The sequence below is a fragment of the Strongylocentrotus purpuratus genome, unplaced genomic scaffold (assembly GCF_000002235.5).
Source record: "Strongylocentrotus purpuratus isolate Spur 01 unplaced genomic scaffold, Spur_5.0 spur5_scaffold_16, whole genome shotgun sequence".
NCBI lineage: Eukaryota > Metazoa > Echinodermata > Echinoidea > Camarodonta > Strongylocentrotidae > Strongylocentrotus > Strongylocentrotus purpuratus.
Window position 1 is genome coordinate 4534929 of NW_022145601.1, and position 27261 is coordinate 4562189.

The 27261-nt window shown below is 39.9% G+C and overlaps 2 protein-coding genes across 4 annotated transcripts; both read left to right on the top strand.

Annotated features, from left to right (window-relative positions):
- The first annotated feature begins 11103 nt into the window (after positions 1 to 11103).
- LOC115924815 (clumping factor A-like) lies at positions 11104 to 12675 on the top strand. The gene is made up of 3 exons (XM_030987668.1): positions 11104 to 11110; positions 11373 to 12119; positions 12544 to 12675. The coding sequence occupies exons 1-3, from the start codon at positions 11104 to 11106 to the stop codon at positions 12666 to 12668; spliced, it is 879 nt and encodes a 292-aa protein (XP_030843528.1). The 3' UTR covers positions 12669 to 12675.
- Positions 12676 to 16533: 3858 nt separating this feature from the next.
- Positions 16534 to 27261, top strand: LOC593620 (membrane-associated transporter protein). 3 transcript variants are annotated; one of them, XM_793091.5, is made up of 7 exons: positions 16549 to 16658; positions 17626 to 18416; positions 18771 to 18932; positions 19460 to 20443; positions 20739 to 20849; positions 25228 to 25436; positions 25917 to 27261. In XM_793091.5, exons 2-7 carry the CDS (start codon positions 17675 to 17677, stop codon positions 26136 to 26138), a joined length of 2430 nt encoding a protein of 809 aa, XP_798184.1. In that variant the 5' UTR covers positions 16549 to 16658; positions 17626 to 17674; the 3' UTR covers positions 26139 to 27261. The 3 variants fall into 3 exon arrangements, with proteins under 3 accessions (XP_030842430.1, XP_798184.1, XP_030842429.1); XM_030986569.1 differs by lacking the exon at positions 16549 to 16658 and adding an exon at positions 16727 to 16744; XM_030986570.1 differs by lacking the exon at positions 18771 to 18932 and having other exon boundaries at positions 16534 to 16658.

Sequence of the window (27261 nt, forward strand, 5' to 3'; positions counted from 1 at the left end):
ACCTCTACTACCATCCTATGCCTACCCCACCCTACCTTTTCTTCTATCCTACCTCTACTACCATCCTATGCCTACCCCACCCTACCTTTTCTTCTATCCTACCTCTACTACCATCCTATGCCTACCCCACCATACCTTTTCTTCTATCCTACCTCTACTACCATCCTATGCCTACCCCACCTTACCCTTTCTTCTATCCTACCTCTACTACCATCCTATGCCTACCCCACCCTACCTTTTCTTCTATCCTACCTCTACTACCATCCTATGCCTACCCCACCTTACCTTTCTTCTATCCTACCTCTACTACCATCCTATGCCTACCCCACCTTACCCTTTCTTCTATCCTACCTCTACTACCATCCTATGCCTACCCCACCCTACCTTTTCTTCTTTCCTACCTCTACTACCATCCTATGCCTACCCCACCTTACCTTTCTTCTATCCTACCTCTACTACCATCCTATGCCTACCCCACCCTACCTTTTCTTCTATCCTACCTCTACTACCATCCTATGCCTACCCCACCCTACCTTTTCTTCTTTCCTACCTCTACTACCATCCTATGCCTACCCCACCTTACCTTTCTTCTATCCTACCTCTACTACCATCCTATGCCTACCCCATCCTACCTTTTCTTCTATCCTACCTCTACTACCATCCTATGCCTACCCCACCCTACCTTTTCTTCTTTCCTACCTCTACTACCATCCTACGCCTACCCCACCCTACCTTTTCTTCTATCCTACCTCTACTACCATCCTATGCCTACCCCACCTTACCCTTTCTTCTATCCTACCTCTACTACCATCCTATGCCTACCCCACCCTACCCTTTCTTCTTTCCTACCTCTACTACCATCCTATGCCTACCCCACCTTACCCTTTCTTCTATCCTACCTCTACTACCATCCTATGCCTACCCCACCCTACCCTTTCTTCTATCCTACCTCTACTACCATCCTATGCCTACCCCACCCTACTTTTTCTTCTATCCTACCTCTACTACCATCCTATGCCTACCCCACCTTACCCTTTCTTCTATCCTACCTCTACTACCATCCTATGCCTACCCCACCTTACCCTTTCTTCTATCCTACCTCTACTACCATCCTATGCCTACCCCACCCTACCCTTTCTTCTTTCCTACCTCTACTACCATCCTATGCCTACCCCACCATACCTTTTCTTCAATCCTACCTCTACTACCATCCTATGCCTACCCCACCCTACCCTTTCTTCTATCCTACCTCTACTACCATCCTATGCCTACCCCACCCTACCTTTTCTTCTATCCTACCTCTACTACCATCCTATGCCTACCCCACCTTACCCTTTCTTCTATCCTACCTCTACTACCATCCTATGCCTACCCCACCCTACCCTTTCTTCTATCCTACCTCTACTACCATCCTATGCCTACCCCACCTTACCCTTTCTTCTATCCTACCTCTACTACCATCCTATGTCTACCCCACCCTACCCTTTCTTCAATCCTACCTCTACTACCATCCTACGCCTACCCCACCCTACCTTTTCTTCTATCCTACCTCTACTACCATCCTATGCCTACCCCACCCTACCTTTTCTTCTATCCTACCTCTACTACCATCCTATGCCTACCCCACCCTACCCTTTCTTCTATCCTACCTCTACTACCATCCTATGCCTACCCCACCATACCTTTTCTTCTATCCTACCTCTACTACCATCCTACACCTACCACCACCCTTCCGTTTCTTCTATCCTACCTCTACTACCATCCTATGCCTACCCCACCCTACCTTTTCTTCTATCCTACCTCTACTACCATCCTATGCCTACCCCACCCTACCTTTTCTTCTTTCCTACCTCTACTACCATCCTATGCCTACCCCACCCTACCTTTTCTTCTATCCTACCTCTACTACCATCCTATGCCTACCCCACCTTACCCTTTCTTCTATCCTACCTCTACTACCATCCTATGCCTACCCCACCCTACCCTTTCTTCTTTCCTGCCTCTACTACCATCCTATGCCTACCCCACCTTACCCTTTCTTCTATCCTACCTCTACTACCATCCTATGCCTACCCCACCTTACCCTTTCTTCTATCCTACCTCTACTACCATCCTATGCCTACCCCACCCTACCCTTTCTTCTATCCTACCTCTACTACCATCCTATGCCTACCCCACCATACCTTTTCTTCAATCCTACCTCTACTACCATCCTATGCCTACCCCACCCTACCCTTTCTTCTATCCTACCTCTACTACCATCCTATGCCTACCCCACCCTACCTTTTCTTCTATCCTACCTCTACTACCATCCTATGCCTACCCCACCTTACCCTTTCTTCTATCCTACCTCTACTACCATCCTATGCCTACCCCACCCTACCTTTTCTTCTATCCTACCTCTACTACCATCCTATGCCTACCCCACCTTACCCTTTCTTCTATCCTACCTCTACTACCATCCTATGCCTCCCCCACCCTACCCTTTCTTCTTTCCTACCTCTACTACCATCCTATGCATACCCCACCCTACCATTTCTTCAATCCTACCTCTACTACCATCCTATGCCTACCCCACCCTACCCTTTCTTCTATCCTACCTCTACTACCATCCTATGCCTACCCCACCCTACCTTTACCGTATTTAAACGCCTAAAACCCCTGAGCTTCTGGGGGATCTGCCCTGGACCCAACTAAGGGCCCTAAAGTGGACGACTGGATGTTGATTTGTCGATAATATAATGCCTTAAACCCTTGGGCTTCGGGGGCTCCGCCCCCAAGACCCAATTAGTGACCTGCCATGCAGTGGGACAAAATAGGTATAAAAATATGCTCATCTGACCATAATTGAATACCTAAAACCCCTGAACTTCCGGTGGCTCTGCCCCCTGGACCCCATCTAGGGCCCTAAAGCAGTCCTCTGGATGCTAATCTGTGGGTAATTTAATTTCTTTCCCTTTTCCCCCTTTCTTTCCTGTCTGTTTTTCCCTTTCCCTCTCGTTTTTCCATCCCCTCTTCTCATTTTTCCCGACGGCAGCGCAATTTTACCGAAAGTATCCTGACAGGTGGGGGGGGGGGTGTCGCACCCCACACCCCCCTTTAGCAATGCCCCTGCTCCGCCCCTGGACCTCACACCAATTAGTGTCCTGCCAGTGTCACAAAAAAGGTATCATAATTATGCTCATCTGACGTAAACGCCTGAAACCCCTGAGCATTCGGGGACTCTGCCCCCTGGACCCCACGCCAATTAGTCACCTGCCAGTGTCATGAATAAGATATCAAAATATGCTCATCTGGCCGTTATTAAATGCCCATATCCCCGTGAGCTTCCTGGGGCTGGGTAATGCAGATTTTTTGTTTGACCCCCCCCCCCCCAATGTTTTTGCTCATAACGCCACTGCTGGTCATCATTACGTACCAATATTTGGCTCGCATAATTTCAAATTTTGGCCCCCCCCCCCCCTAAGAAATCCTGGATCCTCGCCTGAACAATACTGATGATGTAGAAAGGTATAAACACACACAATAAATGCAATCAAATGGATGGACAGTTTTTAATTCTTCAAGATGGAATGATAGGGGGTGAATGTAGGTTGTGAATAGCTGGAATTTAAAAACCTACCATTAAATAACAGGAAGATGTTAGATTGTAATACCCACCTCATGATAAATTAAAACCAGGCTAGTTTTTGTAAATCCATGTACTTGTAAACTGTTGTGACAGTCATTTATTCTTCTGCTGATTATTGATCGGAGAGGACATTTTGGTTTGACACCTACAAAATCAGTGTGAATATTAAACTATAAAGAAACATTATCTATAATTGCACATGATAAAACAGTATTGGTCTACTAATAACATAAGTTGGTTTCAAAATGTGGCTCTTCTTGAAGAAGTGCTGATAAATACTTTTCGGAGACTCGGAGGACACTTTTTGACACACCCCCGCCAAACAAATTTGAAACGCGCATTTACCAAAAAATGAGTAAGTGTGGGAAAAGTTAATGTCATAATTGTGTAGGATATTAGTGACTCTTTTCAAGGAAGAAAATATAATTCATTGAGTGCAGTCTTACTTAAATTATAACGCTGGTTTCGGAGAGGACATTTTTTGACCCATTTTGCACCTCATGTTTGTTGCACAGTCAAAATTTGTTGATTTGCCAAAATCTTACACGAGTTACATCCAATTTAGATCTTACATAGACCCATTGGAAGAGTTAATTCTGATAGTTGATAATATTTATTGGGAACATTATGTCGGATATGCACTTGTTTAAATTTTGCAAAAAATTGAAATGAGACAGTGAAAATGCGAAAAAATGGCATTTAATTACATATTTTTAAAAGTAGTTGCTTGTTTCAAACAATTTCTTCGCGGTTGTAGGTTGATCTAATGGTGCCGAATAGTTGACCAGGGAAAATTTTCCTTGGCTGTTCATAGTTTTTGTTCAAACGACCATCAAAGAGAATTTTTCTACTGTGTATCCTGATGTTTAAACAACCCTTCATCATCACAATACCTTTGTTTTCATAGATGTGACGTTATCCAAAATATATTTTGAATATGACTAAAATACTCGCGCAGCACCCCGGTTGAAAAGCGCTGTACTAGATGGTCAAAATATGAGGGGGCAGATTCACTATAAAGCCGGGAAGGGATATTACTGCGCCCCTTGAGACCATTTAGACCGGGAAAAAGAAATCAGCATTTCAAGGTGAAACGAGGCATAAATAGGCCTATACATACTCTTTATCCGTCTCTTTCCCCTTAAGTCTTCTATGTTTCACTCTTATCTCCATCTTGTTCCTTCCCTGTTGAATGCTACATCAAGGACGCATATACATGTAGATCATCATTTTCTTCATCCGACGAATCGTCTTCTTTCTCTAATACTTTAATGAAACGGCAAAGCGAAAATGAATTCAGACAAGGATTAAGAGTAACACTTTAATGAAACGTCGAAGGTTCCGTGCTTCACGCGGGAGGGGGGAACTGAATTCAGACAAGGACACGATTCAACGAATCGTTTTCTTTCTCTAATAATTTAATAAAACGTGAAAGCTTCAGCGCTTCGCGCGGAATGGGCGAAAATGAATTCAGACAAGGATTAAAGTAGTAATATATTAAAACCGTAGATTCTGCGCTACACGCGGGATGGGCGAAAATGATTTCAGACAAGGATTAAGAGTATTAACCAAATGAAACGTCAAGGAGTTGCCGTCTTCGTCTTCTTTCTCTAATAATGTAATGAAACGTGAAAATGAACTTAGACAAGGAGTAAGAGTAATAATTTATTGAAACGTCAAAGCTTCCGCGCTTCGCGCAGGAGGGGGGGGGGAGGGTACTGAATATAGACAAGGATTAAGAGTCGAGAACGGTACAATGAATCGTCTTCTTTCTCTAATAATTTAATGAAGAGGGGGAAAGCTGAAAAATAACTTAGTTCCTGGCCCCGGGTTTAAAGGGTTGAATTTGTAGACATTGGGACATTGGCATTAATATATATTTTCAGTAATTGGTGGCTAGTTTTGTCAGTAATCGATGGCCTCTACACCCCCCCCCCCCCCCCCCACTGAAAAAGGTCTAGCGATGCCCCAGATAACAACAGAGTTTATACACTCGAGATCATTTTTGCAAGTACTACTGCATGGTGAAGTACCAGACCACCGTCTTTGTGTGCATTGTGCAGCAACGAAGCATATACAACGTCTCACGACGTGACAGATCACTTTTCTCTAACTTCTAACCAATCAGAAGGCCTCATTTTTCCAGGAGGTGCCGGTGGACATTAATGCGCCAAATGTGGTTCTGAAGTTGCAAAAGATCCCTACTCTTGGAGGGGGTAGGAGAAAGCAATATTGTACGTCATATCACTCCAGGGAGTGCATGAAAATGCGCCTAACGTGGTTCTAAAATTGCAAATGCTTCCTACTCTGAGAGGAGGTCAGAACCCCATCCCAGACCCACCCCCGCTTGGTCGCTCCGCTCCCTCGCCACTAAAGCCTTGCTCTGTTGCTTCATCGGTTAACATATATTTCACCCCATGCCATTTTGTGCCCCCCCCCGAAAGAAATTCCTGGATCCGCCACTGATGCCCATACCCCTTGAGCTTCGGGGGCTCCGTCCCTTGACCCCTCGCCTGGGCTTTGCCCCTAGACCCCACTTTGAAAAACGTTTACCGGGACCTGCCTGTAAGAGTGGGGGTGATGCGGATTTTTTGGTCAGCCCCGGCCCAAACGTTTTTGCTCCTTACGCCACTGGCAAGGGAGTATCATTTGTTTCACTTGCCCGGCTTTATCTTGCCACTCCGTGAAGAAAGCAGTATTGATTGTGACATTCACTCGTCAAATTAAGTTCTCGTTACTCCCAATTTTACGCTAATTTACTTATCAGTTTCACTGAACAAAAGACGATCACCTGCTGCCTAGTTTCACCCTTTAATTGCAAAAAACAAACAAATAATATATAATTGTATTTGGAAATTTGTAATTTTATTATTAAACTCTGTATATACGGTTGCATTTGTTAGGAAATCGCCTTTTCATGATATTATACCAACTTTTCCTGTAAGAGATTATTTTGACTTTTAAAAAATGCATCGGAATAACAGTGAGGAATTGCTAGTGGGGATTCTTTCGACTTCATAAACAATGGACGACAAACCTGTCACATAGAATTTAATGTAAATTTAGAGAACTTGAATGACATCGAGGCATTCGAACGTTGACACTGGCAGGAAGAGCTTGGTTTTTGACAGATCGAATCTTGATTTGTCCACAGCATAGTTAGCTATCAGGGCGTTGTATAATTTTACCATTATGCCCCTATCGCCATGAGTGAAAAGAAAGAAGAGAGAAAAGAGAGAGAGAGGGGGGAGAGAGAGAGAGAGAGAGAGAGGGAGAGAGAGAGAGAGAGAGAGAGAAAGAGAGAGAGAGAGAGAGAGAAAGAGAGAGAGAGAGGTGAGAGAGAGAGAAGTTTAATAGGGATGGAATCAATACGCCATCATTATATCAGACAGCGTTCCATGGTAATCCGGTGACCATTACATTGGCCACCCAAAGCCCACAAAGACCTAAAGCCCCCCTCCCCAATTGTTCTAAAACTGCCCTACCCACATTCGCACTGGCATCCATCACTCACTATGAAATGAAAATTACCCGTATATCAAATCATCCTTGGATCAGAAGCAGAGGCCTATCTTGATTTCAATTATTTTAAGGGGCATAATTCCAAACAATGGCACAATAAAGGGATTGAATTTCAAAATTCTTCTTTTCGAATACCCACATTTCCTTAACATGGAATACCCCCCCCCCCCCTCCCCCTTCACCACCCAACCATGATCGCCCATTTCCATATGCATGCCCTGTCACGTTGCACCTTGTAACAAATTATTCGAAAAGAGAATATCAGATTTTACTTTACTATGTTTGTCTTAATTTCACGACTCCTAACACCTGCGTAACATCCTTTTTCTCCTGACCATCCTCTGCAGGGGCAGTGAGGATTTTTTTTTTTTTTTTTTTTTTTTGGGGGGGGGGGGGGGGGTGGGGTTACGGACATCACCAAGAAATACCTATTCATGTGCATTTGGAAAAGGAGGCATGCTGCATGGTTTGACGGAATTAAATGGTGTCTAAACTGGGTTGGGTGCGTGCAACCATGGCAACAAGAGGCACAATTTCGGCCCTCAACCCCTCAACCCCTCAACCCCTCTACCCCCTTGATACGTCAGTGGAGAATAGCATAGTGAATTCCATTATAAATAGATTGTCTCATTTCAACTATAAGGTTTGCCGAAAAAATAATGCCACCATTATACATCAACACTTTCGTTGTTAGATTGTCTGCTCAAAAGGGGCTTTTCTTCCATGATTGATGGCTAATAGGTTTCTCTATCCCTCTCTTTCTATCCCTCAAACATTAATTGAACCATCGCATGAGGATGATTCGAAGTATACGCCTCACAGTCATGAGGGTCATTTACACATGGTCCTTATATTACAAAACAGCGACGCAAATTGTACCTCTGTCACACCGCCAAACTAGCTCCATTCCAATTCAATTCAATTCAATCAAAATTCAATCAATATTTCCTTTACAAGAGATCAAAAAGAACATAACGATGAAATCATTTACAATGTTGGAAGGAGGCGAAACTTTATGCAAGAGCTGGGCTTTTGCTGTGGTTGCCATTTAAAAAAAGACATGTTATACATAATAATCTACATGAAATACTTATTAAAATATAGAGAGTTAGAGGAAGAGGATGAGAATTGGGAAATTCAAACAAACAATATTGGAATAATATGCATGTAGGCCTACTACGAATTGTAATGTACAACAATAATATTATAGTCTTGTTGGTGTGACTAAGGTATTAGCGACTTCCACCATAATATCCATGAAAACACTGAGATGTCAGACTGAGGTGGTGTGAATGAACCCAATGAGCTCAATCATGTTGGACGTTTTAGCTCCATTGTTATACATGACCTTGAATTTATCATTCAGACGGCGTATAATGATCACGGCAGACAATATCCTTTCAAACTGATTCATCAGATGCCCATCAATTATAATAATTCATTATAAATGTGACAGCTAAAAATACTTTAGTATGAAGTGACGTAAGTAATAGATTTAATTAAAATATATCGTTTCAACAAATGATTCTGTAACCCATGCATCAAAGGACATTGGATCAGACATTGGTCTACAAAACAGCCAATAAAATGTTCAACGTTACAGTGAATGAGACTCGGGATAAGAGAGGTTGAGATTTCATTTGAACTGATGAAGAACAACCAGGTGAGGGACTGCAAAATTATTATTCTAATAATGCGGTGACGGCTGCAAATCGCAGAGGTATGTTTTATTCTCTTGATATGTTTATATATATAATTATATAGAAATAGCATTTATAAATTTTTCCGCCCAGACTGAAAACAATCTTTTATTAGGTCAGGTTGCAGAAATTAATTAACTTTGAACTTTTATTGGTGGTTCTGAAGAATACGAGTGCTAGCGAGCTGCAGCCCCCCCCCTCCAACGGCCCCCATAGGTACTTTCAAAGTTGCGATATTTGGGCAACCACCATCTCATATTAGGTAGTGAGATATTCTCACATTCAGACATAATATGCCAGCATATGAAATGTTTGTAATGTTCACCAAAAATGTGTCATAAATGTTTAATTTATTAGAAACTGAAGAGATGAACAAGGCATCAGCCCCATCCCCCTAGAATAAAAAAAAAAATGTTCCTATGGGGTGGCTGTTTTCTCTTTCCTGAATTCTAACCATTGAAATAAATAAATAGAAAAGTTCAATCTACGCTGGCAAAGCTCATATTTGACATTGATCATTGTACTCGACCGTAATTGGAGACAAAATAAGAATCAGCAACAATATTCTTTAATCGTTTGAAAAGATTTGATAACATTGTTCAGATGAGAGATAATGATGCTAAGGTAGTGACATCAATGCAAATGTACAATTAAACATAATCTGAAAGTTTGAGTGAAAACAAACTATTATTAATGATAACAATTGGGAAAAAGCTGATCTGATCGATTCCTTAGTTATTCTAACTATATCATTATAACTAAATTAAATTTCAGGTGAATGTAAATCGTCACATAGCAATGAATTAGCTCTATACAATTCCTAACATTTGAATGTTGAAAGATTTTTAAAAGCCTGTTTTTTATGTCTTATTTTCATGGAAAAACGGTTGGGACATTTCAAAAATTGATTGGGAGAATTTATTGTTCGAGGGTGTTGCACAGTGTCGCCTTCGAAGAAAACCATAAATATCTTTGTGGTTTGAGAATTTTTCAGGATTGTTTGCATGTTAGAGGGTTAGTACACTAAAAGGAATATAATATGTTACCTTATTTAATAAAAAATTACGTTTTTAAAATAAAAAATAAATCTCCAACAACGTTACCGTTTCTGAACGTGTTTCTTTCTTTCTTTCTTTTCGGTTGCTTGTACTCTCTTACTTTGTTGTTATTCTTTTGTTTATCGGCAGATGGAATCATCTTTTCTTTGGGTTATCTTGGTGCTGATCAGTCATCACTTCTTACTGATTATCCGACCGGAATTTTGCAGGGGTAAGAATCCAACCCTTCCCGCGATAAAAAGTTAATCTTTACTGTCATTTTCCCGAAGGTTTATAATCCGCAAGGTTCCTTTTTCCGAAGATTCTTAAATCCGAAGGTTCATAATTCCGAAGATGTAGTGAACGTGAACTCTATAGGGCCTATCATTTTCGGGATTGGAACCTTAGGTATTATAAACCCTATTTCCTTTTCTAATTTCGTACCTTATTTTTATTTTCGGAACAACTTACTTCAGAATTATGAGCCCTCTTGAATGTGAAGTAAGGTATCGGAACCATAAACTTGGGAATTACGAACATTCGGAAAAACTAATTCCTCTTCGGAAAAAACAGTGCTCTCTCTCTTGGCTTCTGGCAGTGTCTGATCAGGGAGAGTGTTGTTCCAACTGCCTAAATGACCCTTCGTAAAGATGATTTCACATACGACGAGAGTGTTACTGTTAGTGTTTGTTCTGCTGCTACTGTGTATATTAGGGCCTTTTTAAGTACTAATATTGTCGGTATTATGTTTTATGTTGACCCTGAATTTTCTCTCATTTCCCGAAGAGAATGTCCGATTCATTAAAATGTTCTTTATTACAATTGGTGGCAATTAAAGAATCTTAAGGTATTACTACTATTCGATGCCCCTACCTCTAGCGAATTCCAACCTATCCGAAAGATGCGAATTATAAAGCTGACCACTAGACCAAAATTCTCTCTCTCTTTCTTATTTTCTCCCTGTCTTGCAGCGTGTGACAGCAATCAAATTGAGTTCGATGGGTCCTGCTACTATCTTTCACAAAGTGGGTTTGAAGAATTGTTAATAGAGTTGGCGAGCTAATTTATGTCTAAGAAGCTTACACTTTTACTCCGTTTTTCTTCCAATAATAATATTGTAATCAATTTTGTTGATTCCAATAATTGATTACAGGGAGGGGAGGTCTAAGGATGGCTAACCCTGGCTATTTTCGTTGTTGTTATTGTTGCCGTTATGGGATGTAATTGGTCGGTAATCAAGTCCTATCTATCTATCATCATCTTCTTCTTCTTCTTCTTCTTCTTCTTCTTCTTCTCCTCCTCCTTTCCATTTCAGAGGGGCTATGAAGCCCATCACAGAGATAAACTAAAGATGACATGCGGTGTGCGGGCGGATCTCTCTCCCTTTTTATTTCTCCACCTAGCTGCTCCACCCACTCATTCCTCGCATCCCACCATCAATCCTATCAAAACCGTGTTTTCTTCGTCTACTTTCCCTTACAGCTTGTGATCATTCAGGTTACATTGAACACGGCGGCTCCTGCTATCACTTCTCCACCAGCAAGAGGGACTTCTACTCGTCCAAAGCATCATGCGAAAATCTTGGAATGCACCTGGTCTACATAGGATCTCAGCAAGAACAAATCTTCTTAGCCGACAACCTGCCGAGAGACGACGGCGCCGAAAACGATTACAGCGACGATAGCGATGACGATAGTGATGGTGGTAGCGACGATAGTGGTGGTGGCAGCGACGATAGCGATGACGATAGTAGTGGTGGCAGCGACGATAGCGATGACGATAGTGGTGGTGGCAGCGACAATAGCGATGACGATAGTGGTGGTGGCAGCGACGAAAGCGATGACGATAGTGGTGGTGGCAGCGACGACAGTGACGATAGTAATGGCAGCGATGACGATAGTGGTGGCGGCAGCGACGACAGCGACGATAGTGATGACAGCGACGATAGCGATGACGGTGGTGGTGGTGGCAGCGACAATAGTGATTACGACGATGAAAACGACAGCAACGATGGCGATGACGACAACGACATGGATAGTTATTGGATAGGTCTGACCCGATTGGCCTGGCTAGATGGCTCAGGACTGCCCTATGAAAACTTAGGAGATAGGAGTTCCTCTGCTTTTGATGACGGGGGGATCTGTTACTTAATGAGAGCAGCAGAAACGTTCCAATGGATCAACATGAACTGTTCTATTAGCAACCGATACATTTGTGAAAAGGAGAGCGGTGAGTTTAGTTGTTTGACACATGACTATCCGACGAAGCACGGTTAATAGCAGAATGAAATACCACTTTTAACAACACCCGCAACCATTTCGCCGCCATTTCGTTCTTGCAGTGTTCACACTCGGTCAATACAGGCAGTAGCGAACTTCATGCCTTTTGAAATATTGTGAACATGACAATGACATATTATAGTAAAACAAAATTTCTACATGCAACACATTAGCCTATTGAAATGCTCTTAAAATGATTACTTGAAAGTCTGTGCGATCACGGTTGTAATTCTTTCCTGACTGCTTGCGGCGCCGTAGGGCAGCTTGTTTAGTGTTTTAGAGGTGCCTTTATAGCCTCTCTTGGAAAATAAAAATCAATTCAAAGTTCGGAATATTACCACAATTTTCTACATTTTAAATGTTTGTGTTTTCAGAACCGGTAACTACGACCAACCCTGTATCAAAAACCGAGGCAACTTCTGCAACATCCGCCGCACATAAAGCCCGGGCACTATCTTCGACTTCAACCCCTTTTGATCGTAATCGAGGTAAACACTAGTCTACTGTGTCAAAAAGTCAACATAGAGCGCGGGGGGGGGGGGGGGGGGGGGGGGGGTGTCACTACAGGGGCGAAACTCCATTCTTTTGTTCTTTTATCTCGTTGGCAAACTTAGGTGAAACCATCAAAATTAATATGCATTTTTATTTGCTTGTTTTACCAAAAATTTAACACTAACAAAAAAAACACAGCTTACTTGTCAGCAATTGATTTTGTCCGATATCCAAAATCCGTCAGAAATTATTTAGCTATACCGAAGCGTCGACAGAACCAGAACAAAAGAATTGAGTTTGAGGTGGGTCAGGTGGATATTAGACACCCGCCCCATTAAAGTTATTGTCGATGTATTAGTTGCCTGTTGTGGACGTTTTTTGGGTATTTTTGTTAAACATTATTTCCAGTAGATTATAAAATTGTCTTTCTTTTCTATTTTTTCTTTCTTCCTTCTTTCCTTTCTTTCTTTCCTTTATCTTTCTTTTAATATGAATATTATTGCTTAGGAATTTCTTTCATTTAGGACAATCTCAATCTGCCAACTTCAGACTTTTAGCAGATAAAACGCTCGTCGATGATCACGTGCTGTCGTCATTCACAGTTTCGTCCCTGATCCGCTGTGCCCGGTGGTGTTTCACAAATCCATTTTGTTCATGCTTCACGTACATTGAACACGAGAGGGCGTGCTTACTGGCCGACAACTGCCGGGTTCGGTCTACATCCGAAGTTGAAAGACGTTCCATGGCAAAGACCTATTCAGTTTATTGAACTCAACCAATGAATGTGAGCGGTCGTGTAGACCAGAGGACACTTGAACATTACTAAAGATGAACTACAATGAAGTAGGGTGAAGTAGTGAAGGGGGTAGGGGCAAGGAGAAGCAGATTCATCTATAAGTCGCCCCGCCTCCCCCCTCCCCCTCCCACGTAAAGAACACTAAAAGCTTTAAAAAAAATTACAATTCTAAATCTAATTCTAATTCTGATTCTAATTCTGATTAATTTGTTGTCATTCATTTACATTGAAGAAGTGTACCTCGTGATATTTGAACGAGTCGTAATTGGTGGAATTAGTTTTGGAAATAATTATTTACATATTGAATTTGTATGCGTTTTTTGGGGAAAATTAAGGTAAACACGTACAATTATTATTGTGAAAATATCGCAGCTTCATATTACATTGTCGTTTTGAGTAAAATTTCATTTCAAGGTATACGTCCCATTTGCAGGCCCAACAAAAGAAAAGATTAAATTCCAACGGCATGTGAAAGATAATAATAATTTAGAACTTTTCTTTAAAAAAGGGGGCTTGAAAATGTCTTTGAGATGGAAAATACCGACTATTAGTTGTCGAATCGACTTAAGAGCTATAGAGCCATGCAGTATGTAATGATTTTCAGACCATTGTACCGAATGGTCGTACGTTTTATGCTGCGCAAAGATTTAATTTTGGCCATATATACAAGAAGTGGGTTATTGTTAGACACTTGTTTCCTTTAAAGTGAAGATGAAAGAATATTTATTGTTAAGGTATGAAAATTAGATTCTGGTCATAATATACTACATGTACTTTGTTTTAATATAAATATTCATTGTTTATTTGTATATAAAAAGGAAATTATTTGATAGATTGAGGAGCTCGCGCAGTGCACTCTTCACTTTGCACAGCACTCACTTCACCCGCTCTTTCTTCCTGTCTCCTCTCCTCCTTTTGTAAGGCCGGTATCATTTCAAGCTCTGCTTACGATATCGGTCTTCTGCATTCTCCCCCTTTTCTTTCTTTTCAAATACGATTAATTGTACTATTGATTATTTATATTTATTTATTTGTGAATTACTACTTGTATTACTTATCATTATATTGCTAAAATGTATTCATTGTTATTTTTTTTTTTTATTGTTTATGGAAAATGCAGAAATAAAACTTGAAACTGAAACAAACAAATGCTCATGTACCCTTTACAGCTCATTTTATGTATGTTATTACCAAAGAAGCAAAAAAGCCAGTCAGTCACTCAATAGTGTCTGACAGTGAAGTTTACGCAAGTAAACGGATTTCCTTGCATAATTTGAATATTATATTAGGACACTGCTAACGTTTAAATTTCACAGATTGAACATACATGACATTTCAACAATTCCTGCAAAGTTCTACAGAATTTGATGTTGGCTGCAAAATTGACATAGTATTTTAAAGCTCATGAGCTCTGGTAACAGGGCATCGTATTTTGAGAGAACCAGTGAAATAAAAACAAACGCACAAAAACTTTCCGGGTATCAATCGTCTTTGATAACAAAAACACAACTCCCATTTGCACATAGTGATCTGTGTAACTGAGCACAATGGTGTCGCGGGCCTACTTACCCGGATTTCCTTATTTTTCTATGCTCATTACTCGGCCACTATAAATTTTCTACCAAAATTGTTTAGTAGGCCTATACATCAGTCATTTATTTGTATAATCAGTGTAAGTTTCGTTGGGTTCTGTGGGAATTTATATTCTTACATAAGACAACTCAGGTTTATGTATTATGTTAATTAATAAAATGTGAATGTTACATTTATGCACATGCATGCATATAATTTATGTTTAAAAAGATAATGTAGAAATCAACAAATCAATTGTCAATTAACAACAAAAACATAAGTGATTAATGTGTAGAGTTAGTTTGAATAAAATGGAACAACTGCCAGTCTAGCAAGGGTCGGAACAGTATGTATATTTAATTATGAAGAAGACAAATCAAGAACAGCCTTGGCCCTTCCTCGATCTGTCCCTCCCACTCACCCCTTCTCATCTCTTCTATTCCTCTCATATATATACTCCTCTCTCCTCCCGCTTCTCTCTCGCTCTCTCTCTTCCCCTCTCTCATTCTTTCTCTCACTCACTTTACTCTCTCCCCCTCTCTGTTGGTTGCTTGTCAGAGTGCACCCCCCCCCCCCCGGCATGAGAAACCTAATATCCGCCACTGCATGTACAACCCAAAGTTCTTACGAATCACTCTGAATGTGAATCAAGATTTAATCAAGAGGGAAGTCATCTATAGCCATTGCTCCTAACAAATTGCTCCTGTCAAATTTCATGAAAATAATAACAATCCATAAATTTGAATATATTATCGAGCTTGTCTTTTGAATGGCTGTCCTTGTCTCCACCTTCATGCTGCTGCGGCAACCTTGTTGCAACCTTTGTAAAGTGGGTATAGGCTAGGCTCAAGCCTATGGCACTTTGTAAAGAACGTCAAAAGAGAGCTCTTCCGCACATAGGTGTGTGGATTCTTGGCAGATTTGCACGCAGTAATGAGAAGCTAAGGGTATACGGTGTTTGAGGAGGGGGAGGGGATCTTCCCGCCATACAGAAACATGTGATTTTAAATAATTATCTTCTCATATGAAATGATCATTTTCGTCATCGATTATATATCATTGCTAGAGTAATTTGAAAAAAGTTGTCTCTACCGACAGCGAAGATTGCACCTACTTTTTAGAATACATTTCTGGAAACTCCACTACAGGGTTCTCAAATCATGAAGAGTTGAAAATTTAAATTGTAAAAATAAAAATAAAAAATAAAACAAATACATGAATAGACGTATACTATAGATACCGGTAGACATTGGTATACATGTATAAAGTAAATAAATAAATAGATGAGCACTAACAATAAAAAATTATACATAAGTAAATGGTTGACATAGTTCCTAAATTTCTCTTTTGAAGTAGAGGTGATTTCCTGATCTTAAAATGTAAAAGATAAGGATATTATAGTAATACAATACAACATACACATAAATTAACATTTTAAAACATGATGGGCTGAAAACTGTATCCATAAAAGAGTCCTTTGATAAATGCCTTGACTGAGACTAATTCTGATCAGCTGATCGCGATTAACATAACAGTGCGTGCTCTATTATTTAGCCGTCGCGACCTCGGTCGCAGATTGAACGGTGAAGTCTGAAGATGGTCGACGCAATTATTTCTTGTTTACATCAGGTAATTCTCATTTTTATAACTTTCTCTTCATTCCAAATCTATGCTTTGCTAATAGGTGGTCATTAACAGGTTTAGAGATCCTTTTGGTAAGTTGTTTCCACTTGGAAAAGATTTTTAAACCGTAAATAAAGCAATATAAATGGTAGGTTTCTTCTTTGTTTACAAGTTGTCTGGTGCTGGCTATAGCTAGACAGAACAATAGGCCTACAGTGCAGTGGCTAGGAACGGTAAGGTGAGGCAAGCATTCGCTAGGTGTATAGAGGTCAGTGGTTGAGGCGTTGAGCTGAGACTCGCTCTGTATGTATGTATGTATGTATGTACGTCTACTGGCAACGGCAGATACAATGTTGGTGAATTGAAAGACTAAATTACTAGGTCTAGAGGGATCTACAGATTTATTCTCGGGTCTATAGATCTGGTGTGTTATTCCTCCTTGACTTCCCCAGTTTCAGTTTCACTTATCGCTTGACGTCACAGATCTGGAATATAAACATGCATCTACAAATACTAGACCAAATTTTTCTGTCTCTTTCGTTCGTTAGCCTCTGATTTGGGTAAGGTCGGCTCTCTCTTTAGAGACAGAACAGCCCTATACGCTAAAACTATCATCGCCTCGGTGATCTTCGGGGCTACCATCATCCCTCGCCTTGCGGCTCGGGATGATAGTAGCCCCGAGATCACCTCGGCGATGAAAGTTTGTACCATTACCCTCGTCGATTAATATTTGCTTATATTTAGCAGTGGATATATTGGAGTGCATGCCAGTGTAATACAAATGCTAATTTTACTCAAACATATTCATTTTCATAAAATTTTCATTTTAAAAATAGGATTTATTTAAAAATTGGTTTTCATTGTTTAATTTCATTTTTGTAGGAATTACTTGATCAATGAATATTCCATTTTTTATGAATGTACAGTGTTGTGAAAGGTAAAATAATGTTCTGTTTTTCTCTCTTTCTTCTAGCTAAGCAGTATCTAATTGACTTGAGCCTGAGGGTGTAAAGGAGATCAAAATGGAAGAATTAGAAAGTATAGACGGTTCATCAATGGAGTCTAAAATAGCATCCATAGAGTCAGATAAAGACAATTCAAGAACTAAATCTGATGAAGAGGTCTTTGCAGAGACACAGCTGACAAGGTCAATGAGACGGAGGTCATCCTTCCCTCTCGTTTCTGTGAGTACTGAATGCGACGAGTCGGTCGAGACAATGTCCCTTTGTGATGGAAGTCTTCTGCGAACAAGCCCTGTCATGGCAAGCTCTACAGGAGCCTTACCTTCAGCAGGGAGTCACTTCCCGTTGCATAACCGCTTCCTTCAGATTCCAAGGAACCACGCAGGGCTAGGTAGCACGTTGAGTTTAGCCAGCCACAAACTGGTAAGACCACCGTGTACTCTCGGAACACCACCGAAAGAATCCGTGTTGCCTGCAAATCCAAAGCGGAAGTGGTACCAGCTCCTCCAGCAGTCGTCCGTCCAGCTAGGCCTGGACTTCTGCTTTGCAACGGAAGGTGCGCTGGTGACACCCATCTTACTTCAGTTGGGCCTACCTGATCATCTCTATGGTCTTGCATGGTTTCTTGCACCCATCCTGGGCCTGATCCTGGCCCCTCTCATTGGGTCGGCGAGTGACAGGTGTCGCAGTCCGATGGGCCAGAGAAGACCTTTCATCCTGATTCTGGGGATCTTTGTCATGATAGGGACAGCACTGTACTTGAACAGTGCAGACTTGGGTGTCCTGATCAGCAAAGATGATGGTAAGCTCTAAATCATCCACATGTTTTAATCACTCATTGCCAAATACTAAAGTATACTTCCAGACTAATTCATTCATCCATGCTCTACATTAGTGCATGCACACAGGCCTTCAAGTAAATTCCCCTGCATATATTGGGTCTTTTCATTATATAATATAGAACAAGGGAATGGAATCCAAAGTCTGTGGCCCGTATTCTGAAGTCTTGTCTAACTTAAGTCATGACTAAAGTTAAACAACTGTTTAGTTAGACACGACTTGAACGTGAGGTCGCGCCTAAGTCCTGTCTTACTAAATCTGAGCATTTACATTGATTCCATCTGAGAACAAAGCCTTACTCTTCTGATTCTTGCAGCAACTACAGCCACGATGTGGGGTATAGCCATCACGGTGCTTGGAGTGGTGGTGACAGACTTAGGTGCTGACAGCTGCACCTCTCCCTTTAAGGCTTATCTAATGGACACTTGCAACCTGGATGACTTGAAGCTTGCTCTCAGCATGCGGAGTACTCTGGGAGGTATTAATTTGTTTCAAACATTTTTATGAAGGACTGTGTGTTATATTCGCCCATCACCAATCCATCCCCCAAACAGAAGCTTTTTCCCCTTTATATTGGACCCAGGCAATTGACTGGTTGATTGATTTAGGCAAGTAGATTAATTAGTTTTAAAACTTTGCATTTGTTAAATATCCTTGTGAAAGCTGTTCATGTTTAGCCTCATATATATGTAGTTTTGATGTAGCTTCTTTCCATTTTGTGGTTTCCAAGGTGTTCGTTCCAAGAGTTACTTTATAAAGTTATCTTCTTTGAACAGAAATGAGTAAATGATTTGTGGAGTAAGTGTCATTGAAAGTTTTGTTTGCCATCTATAATGACACAAATATGAAAAAAAGTGTAATTTATCTTGTGAATGTTCATTCTGTATTTGTTCATTAACTTAGATTTCACTACTTGCTCTTTTAAATTCTCTTGGAGATAGTATCAAGTATTATTTACCCTGACCTTTCTAATTGAATGCATGTATATCAATACCTTTTTATCAGGTATTGGTGGGGCTCTTGGTTACACCTGTATCGCCATCAACTGGGAAAAGACAATCTTCGGACAGGCCCTTGGGAGTCAGTTACGCGTTGTCTTCCTTCTTAATGTCATCGTTTTTCTGATCCCCCTCATCCTCACTCTAACAAGCATACCAGAGATACCATTGAGGAGGCCCCCGTCCTTGAGTCCATCGGACACAAAGTATGTCCCCTGCAATAGTGGGGATGAAAGAACTGCCAGAAAGGTTTCTGCTGATGCAGACGGGAAGTCCCAAAATGTGGGAAAGAGGAAGATGTGTAGCCTTTGGGGTTTCATCAAGTGGTTCTACAGGAAAAAGCCAACTGGGGACAAGACACAAGAATCTGTTGAAAGAACTACCTTGTCAGGTGATGATGTTGATGAGGGCAGTCATTTATATTGCAATGGGGAACAACCCCATAAACATATAAGATCCTGTGGGAAATTTAAGAAGCAAAGAATTTCCAAAGGGAAGGACAGTTTGTCCAGTGGACACAATGCAAGCAGTGGTGGCAATAGTGATAGAAAACTCTTTGTTCCTAAAAAGAAAGTCAAAGCATCTTCAAAGAAATCAGAAGCGGGCTCAACAACTAGTAGCAACTGCATTTTGAAGATCAACCCCAATGATGATATGAAGGACCTCTTGAATGCAACAGCCAAAATGCCAGCAGGCTCTTTCAGTCATAACACGACCATGGACCAGTGCAACAACAGCAGCCAATCCCTAGCCATCTGCATCTCCAACCCGTCTGTTGAGATCAACTGTGGTGATGACGAAGAGGTTGGAGAGAGTGATGATGATGATGATAATAAGGGTCAGCCCCCGTCTGTACTGCAGTTGCTTCGTTCAACAATCTACATGCCCAAGGAGCTGAGGTTTCTGAGCTTGATCAACTTCCTGGGATGGGCCGGCATCATCACGCTGCTGTGTTTCTTCACAGACTTTGTGGCCCAAGCTGTGTATCATGGTAAGAACTTGAAAATGAAGCTCAATATTGAAAAGGAAAAAAAATCTGAGAGGCAACTTTTGGGGGTTTGGAAAATATGAATAAAAAGATGTATGAGAAAAAAGAAAGAAATATGGAGGTGTGATTGCCTATTAAATGGTGTCTAGCTTGAATGCTCCCCAGTGAGTGAAGTATGTGCATACATGGGTACCGGCAGGCCTGGATCTGTTGCAGAGGGTAATGATAAATCTGCAAAGCACATAAAAACATACCGGTAATGTATTTATCACTGTGCCACACCCTTTGAATTCACCAGGTGACCCGGGAGCTGAGCCAGGCACGGAAGCGTATCTTCTGTATGAAGAGGGAGTCAAGATGGGCAGTTGGGGACTTTGTGTCTACTCCTTCTCTTCCTTTGCAATGGGATGTAAGTATTGGATTGACATGTGTCTACTTCACACAGGGAAAAAATTAATAACAAGATTTCAGGGGCTACTTTTCAAGCTTGCTTGCATGAAAGTAACACTCTTTAATTTGTTTTGCATTGAACTCTATGCGAATTTTGAGGGCTCTTTTTTTAACTTTCGGGGGCTCTTTTGGGCATTTCAGGGGCTAATTCGCCCCGAGTCCCTGTGTATTTTTCCCCCTGATTTCACTCATTATGCAGTGAACTGCTACCAAATAAAAAAGAAGAAACCCCACGGCAAGATTAAGATTTTTGTGTCAATAAATATCAAGTGAATTTAAAAAATATATCTGCGTGCAGCAAAGGACCATTATCTGTGCTAAAAGACACAGTTTATTTTGCTGCATCAATTTGTGTTTCTGAGGTAGTTTGCTTTGTCTGAAAGAAGCTTACTGATTGACCAATGTAGCGTTTGACCCTACATTGTTGTGTAAATGTAAGAATCCAGCAGAAACATTAACTTCAATATTAGGAATTGAATTTTTTCTCTTTTTTCCCCCAAATTTGGAGCTTATTTGTGAGTAAAACCTTTCAGGAAGAAGTGTATCGAGTAGAAATATGTTGCGATGTCAATTGTCTTGGGCTTCATTTCGTCAGAGAGGTAGGATGAGGGTTCTAATTGAGTGTTTAGGTAATGGTTAGGGCTAGGATTAAGGGTACATGTAGGTACAACGTTTTTGGCCAGGGTTTGGGTTTAATAGGAAATTGATTTGTTGAGGCTATCAATCTGGAAGCAATTGTTGTTAGCAGCTTGATGATGTGTCATACATGTAGTTCAGGAGTTCATTGGCTTGCCAGTAAGTCCATAACGTGTTCTGCAGACATGCAACGAGATGTCAGGGGCAAGTCAACAGTCCTGATCGCTCCAAACTAAATGAAGGATATATTGATATATGGGTCAGCATGGTTGTATGACATGTGCAACAGGTGCTCTGCGGTCAATTTCCTGCAGTAACCTATCATCTAGCTTCCTTCCTCCACCAAACAAGATATCTACATGTACATGTACATGTATGTAAACCTGATCCTAAAGTAGGGCTCCCACTTAGCCGAGTTGGAGCCTCGAGTTGTGGCGAGTTGTGACATATTTCTTGATATCAAGAAATCAATTCTTGTTATCAAGAAATAATTTTACGTTGTAAACTGTAAAGCAATGGTAATTCTTGATATCAAGAATTGAATTTGTGATATCACGAATTCGATTTTGTGATATCAAGAAATATGTTTTAATGATAAAACTGCTTGCCTTAAGAATGCTTACACAGACCAAGTCAAAATGTTGAACAGTTTTTTTTCTTTCCATAATAGCACGATAGGCATCAACATAAACAGTCAGGTTGATTTTGAAAACCTGTTGTGTAATTAGTTGGAGAAGCAGGAAGTTGTTTAGGAAGTTATTTAGCGATAGCATTCCTTTCCCACATGGCTGCGATTGTGTCCTAACTAATAACAGGATGCTTTCCAACCCCTATAGCACCACTTACACATTTCCTCACAATGCCTTTGTAAAGCCATTACTTTGAAGAAAATGAAAATTGGTTAATGGGTGATTAGCAGGAGATTATTGGTGATCATTAATATCCTTTTCTTTCTTCAAGCAATCCTTGTTTTGAATGAAATTAAGGAAGTTGCGTTGATGGAAAGTCCACAAGAAATGACAACATGGGATCTCGTTGTTCATTGTTTTTCATTCATCATGTATACCTGCACAGTGGACAAAATTTCCATAGTCTGCAAAATGTTTGGTTATTATAAGCATTTATATACCTTACTTAAGAAATCCAGCCATCTGATTGATCGAAATTGCATTCATAAACTTCAACTATTCCTGTAAAATTCCCGAGAAAAGTTTGTCTGGCATTAAGAGTTTACAATAGGTCAGATGTTGACAGTCGGTCATGTAAATATGTCTGCTTTTCAATTTAGTCTGAAGAAGCAGTGGTTTTATTATTTCAGAACGACCCATGGGCAGGAAAATAAACAACTTATCATGAGAACTGGAAAGGCAGGATTACTTGTAGGTCATTTACGGAAATAGGCAATTACCACCCTTTAATTTTATCTACATATTTAGATCACAAGACACAAAGTGCTATCTGGATCCAAGACAAGTCAAATCAGACTTGGGTTCCTCTCGCACTCGTACACATGCTTGTCTACTCAACAAGACATGTTACTGTTCACTTTATATAGAATGTATTTGAATTGCAATTTGTCTTTGTAGAAATGAAGCTCATATTTTGAATTCAGCTTTGTAGATCAAACCCCTTTCATCAAGAGCAAAACATGTTTTTGTGATTGGTACACTTTCAGTGTGATATCATTTTACTTGAACTACATTTTAAACACCTCATCCACATATTACATACATGTAGTAAACCAGCCAGGTGTAGTAAACCTACATGTAGCTATTGCGCTTTACATTTTTGTATAAGGCTTAGACTCAGTATACATCCATGTAGGACCCTTTATGTGTGCAGTTACATGTACTTGTTTTCAATGCCACTTGCTTTTCAACTTAAAGGAAAACAGTATTTAAAAAAGAGGGAAAGAAAAAAATCGCTCTGGTTTCATATACTGTGTCCTGCAATTATGTGAGAGCCTTTACTGTAAGTAGAACAAATAGATTTCAATGGTAAATATACTTGATCTCAAAGTCTGTTTCCTTATCTGTCTTTAAACAAGGTTCATGAAAGAGTTGAAACCATTGGTAAATGTAGGGCATTTTGTTTAAGTCTTCCTGTCTAACAAAAAAAGTTCATGAAATGTCAAGTGTTCAGGTCGTCGGCATTTAAACTTTGCTTCAACTTGGCATGAATATGAGTACATGAAGAATAAGAATATTCTGTTAGTGGGGGGGGGGGGGGGGGTAGGGGGAGAGTTTGAAAGTTATGTGACAGCCAAAAAAAAGGTAGGTGATCATGTTTTTAGGTGTACCAATAAACAAAACAAATCTGTCAAGGAAAACAAAATCTGTGTGACACCCTAGTCCCCCCCTCCAAACACAATAGATAGATCATCAGGGTTTTGATGTGCCATTAAAAAAAGAAGAATTTGATTGAATTCCAGTTTATAATTTGAAGTGAAATTGTTAGGTTACAAGAAAAGATGGCCCAAATATATATTAAACAAAAAGAATAATAGCTATTTTTTTTTTCATTCAAAACAGGAGAAATTTATTATTTCAAATTATAAAACAGGAGTAAAGGGCAACTCAGCAAACTCCAAAGATCTCTTGAAAACTGCAAAGAGATCTGTTAAGAGAACACAATGGAAAAGTTTTGCAAGTAACTTCCACATTTATCATGATAAACCATGGATAGCCTCCTAGCTGCACGCACACACAAATATTTTCATTGAAATTCATTATGATGAACATATACAAGAATACTGTCATGCATAGATGCCCAAATTGAAAAAAAAAGCTTATGAAAAAGGGATAAAGAAACCAGTCAAACTCATATCATGTAATAACAATAAAACATACATGTACTTTGCCCCAAAAGGTCACCTCTTTCTCTTTTTGTGTATTTGTGCATGTTGAATTATACAAAATAAATACCATTGTTTAGCTGACAATGAATGGCAACCCCTCTTCCCTATAGGTCATATCACCAGTAACCCTTTTTGTAATTGTAAGTACATACCGTATAATATAAGCTAATATGTCTATTATGTACATGTAGATGTACATGTATGTATTAAAAGGCACTTTTGGTCAATAGACAAAAGTTGGTGAGGCCCTTCAAACAGAATTTGAAAAACAACTCTAGTTGTCTTGTCTTGATTTGACAGACTGTTATTTGTTGTATTTATTCCATCATTTGTTGTGATATGCAATGATCTCACATTTCAAAGGGGGACATGGGGGGGGGGGGGGGGGGGGGGGGGGGGGAGGGGGAAGAAGAAATGCCTAAAATAAATTTTTGAAAATCCAAGGTCAAACTACAGTTCAAATCTATTCATACAGTTGACTTCTAGCCATATGTGCTTGCAATATGTGAAAGAAACAATTGTAGATAATGTTATTTTATAGATTTTTAAATCATGACAATTTAAAGAGATCATGGGGCCAAATCTTGCTGCAAATCACATACAGTAAAACAGGGCTGCACAGAGGAATACATGCACATGTGGCTCGAAAGTTTGGTCTTAACTTTAAAAGCTAAAAATGTTATTTGTTTAATATTATACACATTTCTACTCTATATATGATAGTCTTCCATACAAAGAATGTCAAAGCACACAAATTATTTTTCACCTTTACCAGAGTTTGACAGTCTTTTTATCCATCTTTCCCTTTCTTTTTCTTTCCTTCCATCTCTCTCTTTGTCCCCAGTGGTCATGACCGTCATACAACGCCATTTCAGTCAGAAGTTCATCTTGGTGGCTGGTCACTTCTTCTTTGCTGTGTCATGCGGTGCCATGGCGATGCTCACCAACCATCCCTATGCCATCCTCTTCTTGTGCTGCGGACTCGGGATAGACACGGTGGTCGTCATGACGATACCCTACAACGTACTGGCTATCTACCACAAATGTGAAAAGGTAAGCATTTTTTTATCCAAGAGCGTATTTGAGATAGAAAATCCTTGGGGGTGTTTCATAAAGACTTAAGTTGGACTTAACTATGGCAGGCCGTTCATACCACTGTTTGCTCCCACCATTTTCTGGCATTGGTCTCTCAAGGGACATACAAATCATGGTCACAAATCTACAGAATTTACAATTTATTATTGAAGGAAAAATATTATCAAAAGATCATAATGGTGAGAGCAAAGAGTTGCATGAACAGCCTGTCATAGTTTAGTCCAAATTAAAGTTGATTTTAGTCTTTGTGAAACACTCCCCTGGTACGATCAAACCGGAAACAGTGGCAAAATTCTTAATGGCAGCCATTTTTATGTGACTTCCTTGTAATTGCATAAATATAATGTAGTGTTAATCAGGAGTCAAAATATTCGGCAGCATGAAACTTGAAAATGCAATGAACTAAAATTCAATTGTGTGCTTTTCTTTTGCCTCCAGTACAAACATCCAGAAGGAGGGCTCCCTCGAGGGCTTGGTACAGACATGGCTTGTGTCGACATCCAGGTGTTTATTTCTCAGATCACGGTGTCGGCCGCGATGGGTCCCTTGATCCAGCTCGCAGGGTCCCACGTCACCATCGTCGTGTCTGCTGCCATCATGTCTTTTCTAGCATCACTTTGTGCCGCTTTCCTTGTGACGTACGAGATGAAGGATAATTGAGCGCAGCGCGTACCCAAAGTTGGTAAATCCTCAGCGAACAAAGTAGCATACAATGCCAAGTTCATACATACATTGTACATGTATGTAATATTTCATTGATATGTCTGTATCAGACACTCATATTAAAGGGTAGCTAAATTGCAAATGCATGTTGACTTATGTTAATCTGTAATAATGTATACATCACATATCTTTTGATTTTTTGGTGTTCATCTATGTCAAATATTTTATATCATTTTTCCTATTCATTTTGTCCTACCTGCTAAAGCTCCACCCCTGAACAAAAATCCTTGCATGTACCAAAGAAGTAAAAAATTCCCTCACACTTTTGTAGACAAAATTGGTACAAAAAACCTTGATTGATACGAAGCTAATTATTGCTTTATTTCAAGTAATGTAATGTAATATATGACTGTTATTTTGTATAGACAGTAGCTACATGCACTTTGTATAAATATTTTAATGGCATTTACAGAATTATTTTACGGTGCCAAAGGGTAATTTTTAATATATAATGTAATATTCATGTATAAGCGCTTTAATAGTGACAAATGAGAAAATTATGTCTACTTTTTGGAGTTTCAAACATATTTTGTCTTTTGACAGATTCGATATATCCCTGTACAAATACATCATTTAGTGGCATCAGTGGTTTATAAAATAGCTTACAATATTGTAGTTTAATTTTTTTTATTAATATTTGGTGTTGAAGCTTTGATTGCAGTGCTACCTCATACAAATCCCATTGGTTTTGAGATTGAGATCATGTTTGTTAATTTTGATAATGGTTTGTTCACATATAATGCAGGACATTGTGGTGGATTTCATTTTTGTCTCACCTGTGTAGCAAAAAGCGAGACATAGGCGCCGCTTTTCCGGTGACGCCGGCGGCGGCGACGGCGTCAACATCAAAAACTTAACCTAAGGTTAAGTTTTTTAATTTTTGATATAATTTTGAAAGTATAAGTTCTTAGTGAATGAAACTTGAACTATAGAATTATTAAGTATCCCCAATTATGTGAGTAAAATTTCAGGTCACAAAGTCAAGGTCAAAGGTCATTTCAGGTCAACAGACTTGGACTACATTGTACATGTATGTTGTGGCATCATCATCGATAACTTA

Coding starts and splice junctions, on each gene's coding strand:
- LOC115924815 (XM_030987668.1), top strand. Junction 12,120..12,543: donor CATTTGTGAAAAGGAGAGCG/GTGAGTTTAGTT, acceptor TTGTGTTTTCAG/AACCGGTAACTACGACCAAC.
- LOC593620 (XM_793091.5), top strand. CDS start 17,675: ATGGAAGAATTAGAAAGTATAGACGGTTCATCAATGGAGTCTAAAATA. Junction 18,417..18,770: donor CCTGATCAGCAAAGATGATG/GTAAGCTCTAAA, acceptor TGATTCTTGCAG/CAACTACAGCCACGATGTGG. Junction 20,850..25,227: donor CTCTTCCTTTGCAATGGGAT/GTAAGTATTGGA, acceptor CTTTGTCCCCAG/TGGTCATGACCGTCATACAA.